This window comes from Euleptes europaea, chromosome 20, assembly GCF_029931775.1.
Source record: "Euleptes europaea isolate rEulEur1 chromosome 20, rEulEur1.hap1, whole genome shotgun sequence".
Classification (NCBI taxonomy): Eukaryota; Metazoa; Chordata; class Lepidosauria; order Squamata; family Sphaerodactylidae; genus Euleptes; species Euleptes europaea.
This window is the reverse complement of record NC_079331.1, coordinates 25,265,842-25,278,647: the sequence shown is the minus strand read 5'-3', so window position 1 is coordinate 25,278,647 and position 12,806 is coordinate 25,265,842. Positions and strand designations below refer to the sequence as shown.

The 12,806-nt window shown below is 50.7% G+C and overlaps 1 protein-coding gene across 2 annotated transcripts in view; it reads right to left on the bottom strand.

Moving 5' to 3' along the window:
- MFAP1 (microfibril associated protein 1) overlaps positions 1-12,806 on the bottom strand; it is a 54,773-nt gene that overhangs the window by 1,446 nt on the left and 40,521 nt on the right. The window contains exons 1-7 of one of the 2 annotated variants that reach the window (XM_056865994.1): positions 12,611-12,615; positions 2,672-2,755; positions 2,330-2,549; positions 1,986-2,115; positions 1,449-1,636; positions 1,065-1,173; positions 816-976 (exon numbers count right to left, since the gene is read on the bottom strand). In XM_056865994.1, the coding sequence (XP_056721972.1) occupies positions 816-976; positions 1,065-1,173; positions 1,449-1,636; positions 1,986-2,115; positions 2,330-2,549; positions 2,672-2,753 (890 nt within the window). In that variant the 5' untranslated portion in view covers positions 2,754-2,755; positions 12,611-12,615. Of the gene's footprint in view, positions 1-815; positions 977-1,064; positions 1,174-1,448; positions 1,637-1,985; positions 2,116-2,329; positions 2,550-2,671; positions 2,756-12,610; positions 12,616-12,806 lie in introns of those variants that run through there. The other variant, XM_056865996.1, reaches the window with a different exon arrangement.

The window sequence follows — 12,806 nt, the reverse complement described above, 5'->3', positions numbered from 1 at the left end:
GTAATATGCTTTGTATTGTCATCTGTAAGAGCGGTGGTTTGGAGTGGTGGACTCTGATCTGGTGAACCGGGTTGGTTTCCCTGCTCCTACACACGAAGCCAGCTGGGTGACCTTGGGCTAGTCACACTCTCTTAAGAGCTCTCTCAGCCCCACCTACCTCAGGATATCTGTTGTGGGGAGGGGAAGGTGACTGTAAGCCGGTTTGAGTCTTCCTTAAGTGATAGAGAAAGTCGGCATAGAAAAACCAAACTCTTCTAATTCTTGCTGTACAATCTCCTACATTTAAAACCTGCTTCTCTCACACAGTATGCTTGATAGAAGCTCTAATTAACATTTAAGGCACTGTAGGCATTGATGTGTTTGTTTATATGTATATTTTAAAGCTGAATAAAAGGTACTCTAACCAATTTAAAAACCGAATGCAATTAAGTTAGCCAAGCTTTTGATTTTTAAAAATTGGATTTGCATCTGTTTTCCACATCATCTAGCTGTGCAGTGAAGGGGGGGCTAAGCAATGCAAGAATTCCTCTCGCTATTTTTAACCTGCTTTTCAGCCAAAACTGCCCTCCCTGCAGATCACAGGAATTGAAAAATATAAATACGATTAGCATTCACCACAAATATTTCTTTCAGAACAGACTGTGATGGCATGGATCCGGACATGATGGAATGACACCTGGCTGCTTCCAGCCCTTCCTCTGTCCAGAAGACTCCCTCATCTGGGGCCAGCCCCCACACATAACTCCCTATTTTACCCCATGACTTAGGCAACCAGCAGAAAAAATGCCCTTTAGCTCTGGCCTGATTCTACTTACGCTTCCCGCTCCTCACGGTCCCGCTTGATACGCTTCAACTCCCGCACTTTCCATGCCTCATATTCTTCCTCATCATTTTCATCATCGGTGTCCAGAGCATCAAGGGCAGCCAAGGAGCGCCTGTTCTCCTCCAGCTCTTTCTTGGCTTCTTCTTCTACGATCTGCATTGTCAATCAAAATGTTGAGTTTCCTGATGCTGTCCAGCTTTCTCTTCCACACTCATGCAAGAGTTCTTGTTTTCCCTCTTACCTTAAGCGTGTACTTGCGCCTCTCCTCAGCCATCCGCTTAGCCTCCTGCTCCACTTCTTTCTGCTTCAATGCCTCTGCCTCTCGCTCCTGGACGGTGACTCGGTCCTTCCTGCAGCAGACATTTTTGGTATGCCCTATGCTCTTTAAACCATATGACATACATAAAACTGTCTTCTAGAATCTGCATGAATCTGGTGCCCTCCCCAGCCTCTTCTGGGAAACTCCAGAGAGAATGTGCCTTCCTATGTTGTCAACAAAGAGAAACTGCTAGTGTTATAAAATAGGGAATTCTTCCATGGCAGATTCCCTGCCCCTTCTGATGCCATCCTTAAATGAAGTCAGTTGACGCCTGTTACAAACTGCTTAAAAGGCAGTGGCACTTACTTGCGGATGAAGACTGGCTTGAGGCGTGGCTCAGTCTCATCCTCGCTGTCTGTGTATTCCTCATATTCAGACTCAGACTCAGGCTCCTCCCCAGAGTGGCCTTCATCTTCCAGCTCCATCACTTCCATCTCCTCATTCTTCCTCTCCTGTGCACGTTGGCGCATCATGCTACGGCGACGCTCAATTTCCTGGCAAAAGAAAAAGGGTGAAGCGTGAAGCCCCTGCAGTTGCATCAGCAAGATATTCCTTATATATGCAATAAAATAAAAGTTGCAATCATTCTTTAGCATCTTCGGCTTAAGGATCACAGATAGCAAGTGCTGAGAAACACTGCCAGATGAGCAATAGACAAATACTGACTTGGTATGTATGAGCTATGGTATTTCATAAAATGTTCCTACAGGAAAACATACTTCTGACATTCAGAAGAACGCAACAGCATGAATGCCCAACCCCTGACAGTTTTGGAATAACTTTGTTTCTGGCAAACTTCAAAGACTAAAAACAATGACGTCTAGAGTGCAACCAGATCTGTACCTCGTCATCAATTTCTTCCTCCTCTTCTTCACTGGTGTCCTCTCGTTCCATGTGCCATGCCTCTCCCTCCACTTCTGAGTCACTCTCCCCCACCACTTCTGGCTCCACGATCTTACGGTGCCTCGCCAGTCTGGAACGTAAACCCAGACTTAGGCCAACGCCTCTCAAGCAGCTGCCCGGTTATATGATGTCCCTTCCGGAGACGGGATGCTCCCGCAGCGCCTCCTCTCATCTGCCCAGCGCTCCCAACCCTCCTGGGGTGTCCCGTCCCCCCAAAGAGCAACCCAGCAAGGAGCGACGCTGCCGCCCTCCCGGGACCCTGGGCCGGGCGAGCCGGGGCTGACCTCTCCTCCACGTCCTCGCTGGTGCGGTTCTGCAGGCGGCGCAGGCGGGGGTCGCTGGCCAGCTCCTCCTCCTTCTCCTCGGGCTCCAGCTCCTGCTCCTTCGCCTTCTTGATGAACTGGAACTCCTCGTCCTCCTCGTCGGAGGACTCCATGGGCGCGTAGTCCGGCCGCTTGCCCGACACATAGCGCTTCACCTTCACCTTCTCCATGGAGATCTCCCCTGGGGGAGGAGGGCGCGGCCACGGTCAGCGGGGGAGGCCGCCGAGCCAGGCCGGCGTCTCGGGGGGTGGGGGATAGGGGGTGAGTCGCCCGCCCGCCCGCCCGCCTGCCCACCCACCTTACCCTTCTCATTGCGGACGGGCACGGCCCCCGCCGTCGACTGGATCGGGGGCTGCTTCATGAGGGCGCTGCTGGAGCCCGACATGGTGGCGGCGACGAGGAGGAAGAGGAAGACGCCGCCGACCGACCGACCGAGCGCGCCCAGGCCCAGCAGCAGCAGCAGCAGCGAGCGGAAACCGGAGCGTCGACAACGGCCGCCAGGCCCGACCCGGAAGTCCTTCCGCAGCCCAGTCGCGCACTTCCGGAAGCAGACCCGGAGGACAGGAAGAGTCCGCGGGACTGGCCCATTTCCGGAGGCGGGACTTCCTCCTGGGCGCCGATCGCGAGTGGGGCGGCCTCACGCAACTCAGCAGGATGACGCGGCGTCCCTGGATCAAAGGCTGCCAAATCCCGGAAGAGGCGGGCAGGGGCGTGTGGCGCGGGCGGGCGGGCGAGCGGGCGAGCGGGCGGCATCAGCTCCAGCTGGCAGACCCGGCCTCTGCCCCGCGACCTCGCCTGAAACCAGGCCGCAGGGTCCAGAGCAGGACGGGTTCCCCAGGAAGGCCTGGAGTTGGTTCTGGTGCTGTGTCCTGTCAGTCGCTTCCACCGGAAAGGGGCGGTGAAAGGCGGAGGGATCACGAGCCTCACCGTTTCTCTGCACAGGTGGCTTTTTAAGCAGTGGACAGAGAACGGTCTTGGAGCAGTTGAGGGAAGGTGTCTTGAGTTAGTGACCGATCTATGATAGACATCAGTGGCTCACGAACAGTTAGGTTCGAGTCCGGTAGCACCTTAGAGACCCACAAGGTTTTCCAGGTACACGCTTTCAAAGAGGCCTTTGTCAGGGCTCATTTATGTGACCCTTTTGTGATTTTAGCAGCCGGGATAGGCCGCCGTCAAGTGCACAAGAGAGGGCCTTCACAGATCCCGGGATCCTGAGAATATCCGTCATGGTAACTGGGTCAAAATGCTCTATAAACCAACCAGATGATGTATTAGGCATTTCTTCTGCTTGGTTTGTATTACAGCCTCCATGCAGGTCAGAGCGTATTTCTGTTATTTTATCAGTAAAAAACTTTCCAAAGGTGTCACACAGACATTTCACTGGAAAAACTGGAAAAGTCTGAGAACTTTTTTTATGCTATACCGTTTTAGTGTGAAAAAAACTTGGTTTAAGGAGCATTTCACTAATTTTGGTGAGAAAAGGTTTCATAGGATTTCTTTTTAGTTCCAGGGGAAAACCCCCCAGTTTTTCTCCCCTGGCCTTCATATCTCTATTGCTACCCCAATCTTATGGCAAGCATAAGAATTTCCTAGCTGCTTCTATTAATGACTTCTATATTTATTTACTTCATTTATACCTTGCCTTTCTCCCCAGTGGACACTCAAGGCAGTTTTCATTGTTTTCATGTCCTCCACTGTGAAGTCGGTTAGGCTGAGAGTGTTCGTGGCTCCAAGCTTTTGTGGCAGAGTGGGGATTTGAACCTGCATCTTCTATATCCTAGCCCAACATTATACGCATCCAATTGCACAGCAATTCTATGAAGTAGGGCCACAGTGTATATCCATTTTTATAGGTAAATGAAAACTAAAAATAGCATTCCTTGGTGAGGTTCAGCGTTGTCCTTATGGACAAGAGCATCATAAGGCCACAGGTCTGTACCACTAACGTGGAAGAATCATAAAGTTGGAAGGTACCACCAGGGTCATCTAGTCCAACCCCCTGCACAATGCAGGAAATTCACAACTACCTCCCCCTCCCCACATCTAGTGACCAGAAGATGGCCAAGATGCCCTCCCTCTCATCATCTACCTAAGGTCACAGAATCAGCATTGCTGACAGATGGCCATCTAACCTCTTCTTAAAAACCTCCAGGGAAGGAGAGCTTATCACTTCCCGAGGAAGCCTGTTCCACTGAGGAACCGCTCTAACTGTTAGAAAATTCTTCCTAATGTCTAGACAGAAACTCTTTTGATTTAATTTCAACCCGTTGGTTCTGGTCCGACCTTCTGGGGCAACAGGAAACAACTCGGCACCATCCTCAATATGACAGCCCCTCAAGTACTTGAACATGGTTATCATATCCCCTCTCAGTCTTCTCCTCTTCAGGCTAAACATACCCAGCTCCTTCAACCTTTCCTCATAGGACTTGGTCTCCAGACCCCTCACCATCTTTGTTGCCCTCCTCTGGACACGTTCCAGCTTGTCTACATCTTTTTAAATTGTGGTGCCCAAATCTGAACACAGTACTCTAGTTGAGGTCTAACCAGAGCGGAGTAAAGCGATCCCATCACTTTGCGTGATCTGGACACTATACTTCTGTTGATGCAGCCCAAGACTGTATTTGCCTTTTTAGCTACCGCATCACACTGCTGACTCATGTTCGGTGTTTGGTCTACTAAGACCCCAAGATCCTTTTCACACACACTACTGCTCAGACAAGTCTCCCCCATCCTATAATTATGCATTTGATTTTTCCTACCTAAATGCAGAACTTTACATTTGTCTTTGTTGAAGTGCATTTTATTAGGTCTAGCCCACTTCTCCAGCCTGACAAGATCATCCTGCATCTTGGCTCTGTCTTCTACCATATTTGCTACCCCTCCCAATTTAGTATCATCTGCAAATTTAATAACCATCCCCTCTATTCCTTCATCCAAATCATTTATAAAGATGTTGAACAACACAGGGCCCAGAACAGATCCCTGAGGAACTCCACTAGTCACTTCTCTCCAAGTGGATGAGGAACCATTAACTAGCACTCTTTGGGTACGATCTGTCAACCAGTTGCAGATCCACCTAACAATAATAGGATCTAAACCACATTTTCCCAATTTGTCAACTAGAATACTATGTGGAACCTTATCAAAAGCCTTACTGAAATCTAGATAAACTATGTCTACAGCATTCCCCTGATCCAGCAAGGTAGTAACTTTCTCAAAAAAGGAGATAAGATTAGTCTGACATGACTTATTCCTGAGAAACCCGTGCTGGCTCTTAGTGGTCAGATCCATCCTTTCTCAATGCTCAAGGACTGACTGTTTGATGATTTGTTCAAACACTTTTCCTGGTATAGAAGTCAAGCTGATGGTCGGTAGTTACCTGGATCCTCCTTTTTCCCCTTCTTGAAGATGGGGACCATATTTGCCCGCCTCCAATCTTCTGGTACCTCACCTGTTTGCCAAGACTTTTCAAAAATAATGGACAGAGGTTCAGAAATTACATCTGCAAGTTCTTTGAGTACCCCTGGGTGCAATTCACCTGGAAGAGAATATGCATGATGCAGTGACATAGAATCATAGAATTATAGAGTTGGAAGGGACCACTAGGGCAGTGGTCGGCAAACCGCGGCTCGCGAGCCGCATACGGCTCTTTGGGCCCTTGAGTGCGGCTCTGGAAAGCGCCCTCCTCCTCCTCCTCCCCCCCTTTCCCTCCCCTCACAGCGCGGCCGGGTTTTGCACACAGTGCTCAAGGGCCGGCGGCGCCAAGGTGGGCGGCGGCAGCCAATCAGCGGGCGGGATTTTTCGCGCTGGTTTTGGCTGGCAGAGGAGGCCGAGGCGCTGAGGATGGGTGGACGGGTGGGCGGCACACCGGCCGGGGAGGGAAGGAAGGAAGGAGCCCAGGCAGCAGCGAGGAGGAGGAGGAGGTCGGGGCCCAGTGGGGGGGGGAGGAAGCCATGTTTGATTCATGTACATTTTCCCCATCCAGATTCTCAAAACTCTGCAGGGGGGGGGTTATTGGCCATTTATGAATGGGAGGTTTTGCCTTGGATTTGCCACTCAGATGCACATTTTCCCGATCCAGATTCTCAAAACTCTGCATGGTGGGGGTTATTGGCCATTTATGAATGGGAGGTTTTGCCTTGGATTTGCCACTCAAATGCACATTTCCCCCATCCAGATTCTCAAAACTCAACAATAAGCCCCCCTGCAGAGTTTTGAGAATGCAGATGGGGAAAATGTGCATCTAGAGAGCGGCAAATCCAAGGCAAAACCTCCCGTGCATGAATGGTTGTTAAAAGGCGTTTTGGCTCTCAAAAGAAATCTCAATCGTTGTACTGCTGATATTTGGCTCTGTTGACTAATGAGTTTGCCGACCACTGCACTAGTCCAACCCCCTGCACAATGTAGGACATTCACAACTACCCCCCACACCCCCAGTTCAGGAAAAGAGATCAGTTATTCTGCATTCTTTTCAGGGCTGCCTAGATGCTTGAGGAAACGGTTCCCAACGAGGGTGCATTCTTAACGAGACCTTTCCCAGAAAAAGTCTGCAGCTTCTTGCAACACAGAACAGGAAATCCTGAAGGATGCCGGATTTTAAAGTAAGGTCTTTCCCCGCAAAACCACTTTGAACCTGACACTGATGTTATCAAAGAAAATTACCAGATGTTTGTGATTTCCCCTAGCAGAGCTGACTAATTCAGAGTGTGCTGAGATAATTGGTGCGGTGATTGTTTCTAGCTGACCAGCTTGTTTTCAGTAACACCAAAGACACATGTCTGGTTTCCTGCCTTAGTACAACATCTCTTGAGGTCTGAGCTTTGGTATGTTCCCCTTCCATGAACTTTCCTCAAATAGTCACTTCTTGCGTCATGTTTCTATCTGATCCAGTTCATGGGCAGAAACTGAAGTTGAGCAGGCGTCAATAAAAGCTCAAAAGCACTAACTGAATAATGCTAAAGTAGTATTATAAATGTGATAAGCATTAAAAAAACACACCAGGGTTACTATGTATGTCTGTGGTGTGTCCGCACTAAAGCTCTTCTGTGTATTTGTGGCTATGCACACTTCCCCCAGTTACAGTTGTGATGGGACTTTAATAAACTCAATATATGGGGGGGAAATCCATCTTCGGCAATGAGGCAGTAGCCCAAAGTACAGCTTCCTAGTCCAAAACCAGATGCTAAGAGCAATTGCTCCCCCTACGGTTCTGCAGATACCTTCTAGCAGGGTTGCTTACGAGGCGGCTGCTGCAGCAGAAAAAAGGGGGTCTCAGGCATCAGATGCGATGTGGCTGCAGTCCACTTCAATAGATGCATGAAGGGCACCCTTTGTAGGTATGCACACATAGGGTTTGAAAGGCCATGGAATCCTACAGGACCAGTCTATGACATTCTGCAAAACTCAAAAGTATGTAAGTTGTCTGAAGTGGACATATTCACCACAGTTGTTTCTCTAGTTGTGTTAAACTGATTTAATGCCTGTAGTGGATGAAAAATGAACAGTGATCTGCTTGGGAACTTATCCGAGTCACGGTCTTGCAACAATCCGAGTCATGACCTCGTTTGGGTATAGTTAAATTTGCTGCCAGTATAAGAGTGACTAATGGGGGCAGGCAGTGGGAGGCAGGGACTGGGCAGAGGGGCAGCTCTCAGAGAGGCTTTTGGAACCCAAGGTCCTTTGACTCTGTGAGAAATCTCATTTTTTACCTTTTTTTCCATTTTCCATTTATTTTCCAAACGAACAATACAAAACATTCAAACATAGACATCAAATTCTAACATTGTACTGGAACTGTATAATTGCAATTCAATTATACTTTCTTTGAGTTATATTTGTATATCTGACAATGCATTTCTGACTTTAATTCTTACATTCTATTGTTTTTATTGGTTAACATCTATATAATCAAGGAATACTTGCCATTTTCCCTAGAACTCAGGGGTTATGCACTAAAGACGTCAACTTAGCCACGGTTGCATATTCTGCTACTTTGTCTGTCCATTCAGCTACATCAGGATTGTCTTCCGCTTTCTACTTTCTTGCACACTCCACTGTTGCCGCTGTCACCATATACTTAAATAGTTCGTTATATATTTTTGGCGTATTATCTGGCAAGATATTTAGCAACATATTTTTTGGATCTAGAACGAACTTAATTTTCAGTATTATTTGCATTTCATTATGTATCATTATCCTTTAGGTGTTATCTACCATATAAAATACACTATATACCAGTTTTCTTTCAACATTTGACATTCAGTAAGGTCTTGAGCCTTCCTTTATTAAACGTTCATAAATCGTCCTTTCTTTTAAACATCCACTCTCCTTTTAAATGTATTCTTACATTGTTGAAGCCATTTGATGATACAATAGCCACTGAATATTCTTTCTGTCTTTGCCAAGTTTTTCTTACCCCCCTTATCCATTATTTTATCAAAAGTTATGTAATCTGTTTCTCTTTGTGTAGTATTATCAAAATACGTATCAACTGGCAATATCAGTGGTGAAATTGGGGGACTTGTCCTATTTCTACATTGAAACCATATTCTTTCAGCTTATTCCTGAGGGGGAGGGAGCTGCACCGGGGGGTGGAGCAATGGTGCTCCTAAGTTGTTTGCTGTGTCGTGGAATGGCAAGGAAACTGGCAAAAAAGCCAAAAACATCTTGTAGTATCTTAAACCTTACTCTCAGTCTCTTCCCGCTCCATATGAAGTTATTTATTGTTCTTTACCATGTTTTCAAAGTATCTTTCTCTATAAAGATTGATAAAATTTGGAATTAAAAAAATCAATCTTGGTAACACATTCATTTTAACTGTAGATTCTTCCCAGCCACGCAAATTTTAACTTTTCCCATCGTTGTATATCTTCTTTAATACTGGTCCTGACCTTTTGATAGTTGTCCTTAAACAGGGTATCGTTTTGCCGTTACTCTTACTGCAAGGTATTTTGTTGTTGTTTTTCGTGACAACAGAATCTCCACTTTGACCTCTTTAGTTGCTTTTAGTAGTATTATCTTTGTCTTCTTTTTATTCCGTTTATATCCTGATAATATTTATTTGTTCCATGGTATATTTTAAAGAATTATTTGGTTGTGTTATACTGTTATTACCACATAATCTGTGTAACTTTTCATTTTATATTCTTCTTTATATTTCCTTATTCCAGAAATCCTTGTGTCTTGTCTAATTTTTATTGTTAATATTTCCATTGCTAAAATAAATAATATTGGTGATATTGGACATCTTGTCTTGTGCCTTTTGCTATTTCCATTTTTTCAGTTAAAGACCCATTTATTAATATTCTAGCAAGCTGCTTTGTGTAAATGCTTTATATACAGTTCAAAAATTCTGTTCCACAGTCCATATTTTGCATCAGGAGAGAAATCTCAATGAGAGGACTGCATAACTAACCGTTGCAGAGAAACTGTGCTTCCCTTGCTCCTGGGACCTCTGCAGTGGTGTCTCTGTGTGTGTGTGTGAGTGGGGGGGGGGTCAAATCTCCTCCTGCAAACATATGCCCTTTTGACAAAGGCAAAGGAGCATGGCCACTTGGGGGGGGCCAGACAGCTCGCAAAGCCTGTGCCTGCCAGAGTTGTAGCTCTTGCCACACGCCCTCTTGCCTAAGAGGGCTTACTGGGCGCTTTCAAGAGCGGTGATTAGCTGCAGACCATATGCAGACCCATATGGCTGTGGAGGCGGGGATGGAGGTGGGGGAGAGACACACAGAGTTCCAGGGGAGTGTTGTTAATATAACGTACCCTTGTTTCCACCTGCACAGCACTACGCCAGTGTTGCGGGCAGGAGGTGGGCCAAGGGGGCAAGCGCTCCCCTGCTATAGGGCACTGCCGGGCTTAGGGGGAGCTGCTCTGCTAGCACATCCCACTGCATGATGTGGCAGGTGGCTATCCAGAGCTGTTTCCCAGCTGGTCTGAGGGTCGTGCTGCAAGTGGTGATCCTCCAGGACTTGCTTTAGCCACAGACTCTCAAAGTGGCCTCAGGCAAAAGCCACTTTCCCTGCTGTCAGAAGAGTGGCCTACCTTGCAAGGCTGTTGTAATGATTACTGTCATTGTGTGCAACAAGTTCCTCAAACATGGAAAAGTCACAGAAATGCACAGTCTTCCAGTTTGATTTTGGTTGCAAAGCAAAGGCAAGTCCTGATGCTATGAGAGAATGGGGGGGGGGGCTCTTGTCTGTAGCCTCTCTGAAGTATACAAAATGCTCAGAGCCTCCGTTCCCCTCCTCCTTGGCGTAAGCCGGCTGCTTGTCCCTGTCCTTGCAAGGTATGCCCACTTTCCAGATCTCCGTTGGCATTTGTTGTATTTATTTTGGTTATTTATGCCCTGCCTTTCTCCCAAATGGGAATCCAAAGCCGCTTACACCGTTCTCCTCTCCTCCACTGTATCGTCAGCAGAACCCCGTGAGGTAGGTGAGGCTGAGCGTGCGACTCTGGCCCACGGTCACCCACCATACTTCCATGGCGGAGTGGGGATTTGAACCTGGGTCTCCCAAATCCTAGCGGTGAAACTGTTTCACTACACTGGCCTGGGCTGCCAAGGAAAAGCGGTGGTGTGGAAGGATTGTGAGGGTCACCCCTCTGGAGAGAAACTCTTCTTCTCATAGTGCTGCAGACCAGCTAGTTTTTGCTCCGTGCGGCCATCCCGTCAGTCTCTGCTCCCATTTGAGAAGCGTGCTGTGTTTGCAGGGGAACAGCGTCATGATAGAACTCTGGGTGTTGCTTCGCTTTTTCTAGCAGGCAAAAGGAAACCCTTTGGCAAGATTATTTGCCTGATTCTCCTGCACACCTGAGCAGGCTTGTTAATAATTCTTGTGGTGGTTCCCATTATGTCTGGTAGTGAGGTGTAAGGAGGCTACACTTGGCAGTGTCTACAGGTTTCAACTCGTTTAGCAATACGAAGGCAGTGACCAACCAGGGCTGTGGCCAGCGGTGTCTCTGCTTTTCTTGATTACACCAGAATGCCCTCCCTCCCCCCCCCGCCCCACCCCACCATGCCATGGCCCTTCCCCCCTTTCTTCTTCTGGGCCTTGGTGCCTGTGTGCCCGCACACGTCTGCCTGCCTGCCTGCCTTGTGAGGCCGCAGGAGGCCTCGGAACAAAGGGGAAGCCGGATCAGGCCCAGAAGGCCCATCAAGCGCAGCAGCAGCAGCAGCAGCAGCCTGTTGCACCCAGGGGCCTCCCGGAAGCCCACGAGCGAGACGACTGGGGTGGCAGCAGCAGCCGCCGCCTCCTGCCCGTGGTGCCCAGCGCCCGAGACCAGGGGGCCTGCTCCTCGGGCCCTGGAGAGAACAGAGAGGCCTCCCGACTCGTGGCCACGAGCCTCCCCCCTCCCCGGCCACGTCCCCTCCCCCAGTCAAGTTGGCGGCCATCCCCACATCCTGGGGCGGGGAGTCCCACCGCTGGACTCGGGGTTGTGGGAAGCAAGGCTTCCTCTGGTCTCTCCCCCACCCCACACCCCCTCCCTCCCTGCGGGCACCTTGATCCAGGGGGGTGGGGGCTCTGAGCCCCCCCTTCCAGGCGCCCGGGTTAGGCCGGGGGGGGAGTGGGAGAGGGGGGGAGTCTTTTCAGGGCGACGCGGAAGTCCCGCGCAGTGTCTGCTGCGGCCGGGCCCGCCTCGCCTCGCCTCGCCCCTTGACCTTGTGCGGGTGGGTGGGTCGGTGGGAGGGCCGCCGGCGCCGCCGCCGCGCAGAGCCTCCCCTCCCCTCCCCTCCCCTCCCTCCGTGGCGTGCAGCAGAGGCCCCGCCCCTCCCTCCCTCCCTCCCTCGGCGTCAACAAGCGGTTGGCCGGCTGCTGCCCCCCCCGTCCCCGTCCCCGTCCCCTGTAGCCCTCCTGCTCCCGCCGGGGAGACGCCGCCGCCGCCGCCGCCGCGCTCTCCCCACAGCCGCCCAGGGCAGGGGGGTCTCAGCCGGCCAGCCGGCCAGCCAGCCAGCCGCGGCCCGGCGGGAGAAGGCAGGCGGAGTCGCGGGGCGGAAGCGAGCGCGACCTTGGCCTTCGGGGCCGCTCTCTCGCTCTCGCTCTCGCTCTCCCGCTGCCCCAGGACCACCGGAGGGCCGCCGGAGGGAGGGCGCCCCCCACCCCCCGGACCCCGCGCGGCAGGTAAGGATCCGCCCACCCCCCACCCACCCCCCCGGGGCCTAGCGGGGCTCTGCCGCTCGGTGGGGCTCCTGCGGCCCACCCACCCGCCGCTCGGGCCTGCAACGCGCCCCTGGCGCCCCACAGGCAGCGGCGGCGGGGAGAGACAGGCGGGGGGGGCAGGCGGGGGGGGCGGTTGTCCGCTTCGAAGCTCAGGCCGGGCGGGCAGAGGCCCCCCCCCCGCCGCCGCCTCCTGCGTGGAGTGGCGGGAGGAGGAGGAGGAGGAGGAGGGGTTGAGAAGGCCGCCCCGGCGAGGTGGGCCTGGGCGCGTGGGGGGGGGCTGCCGG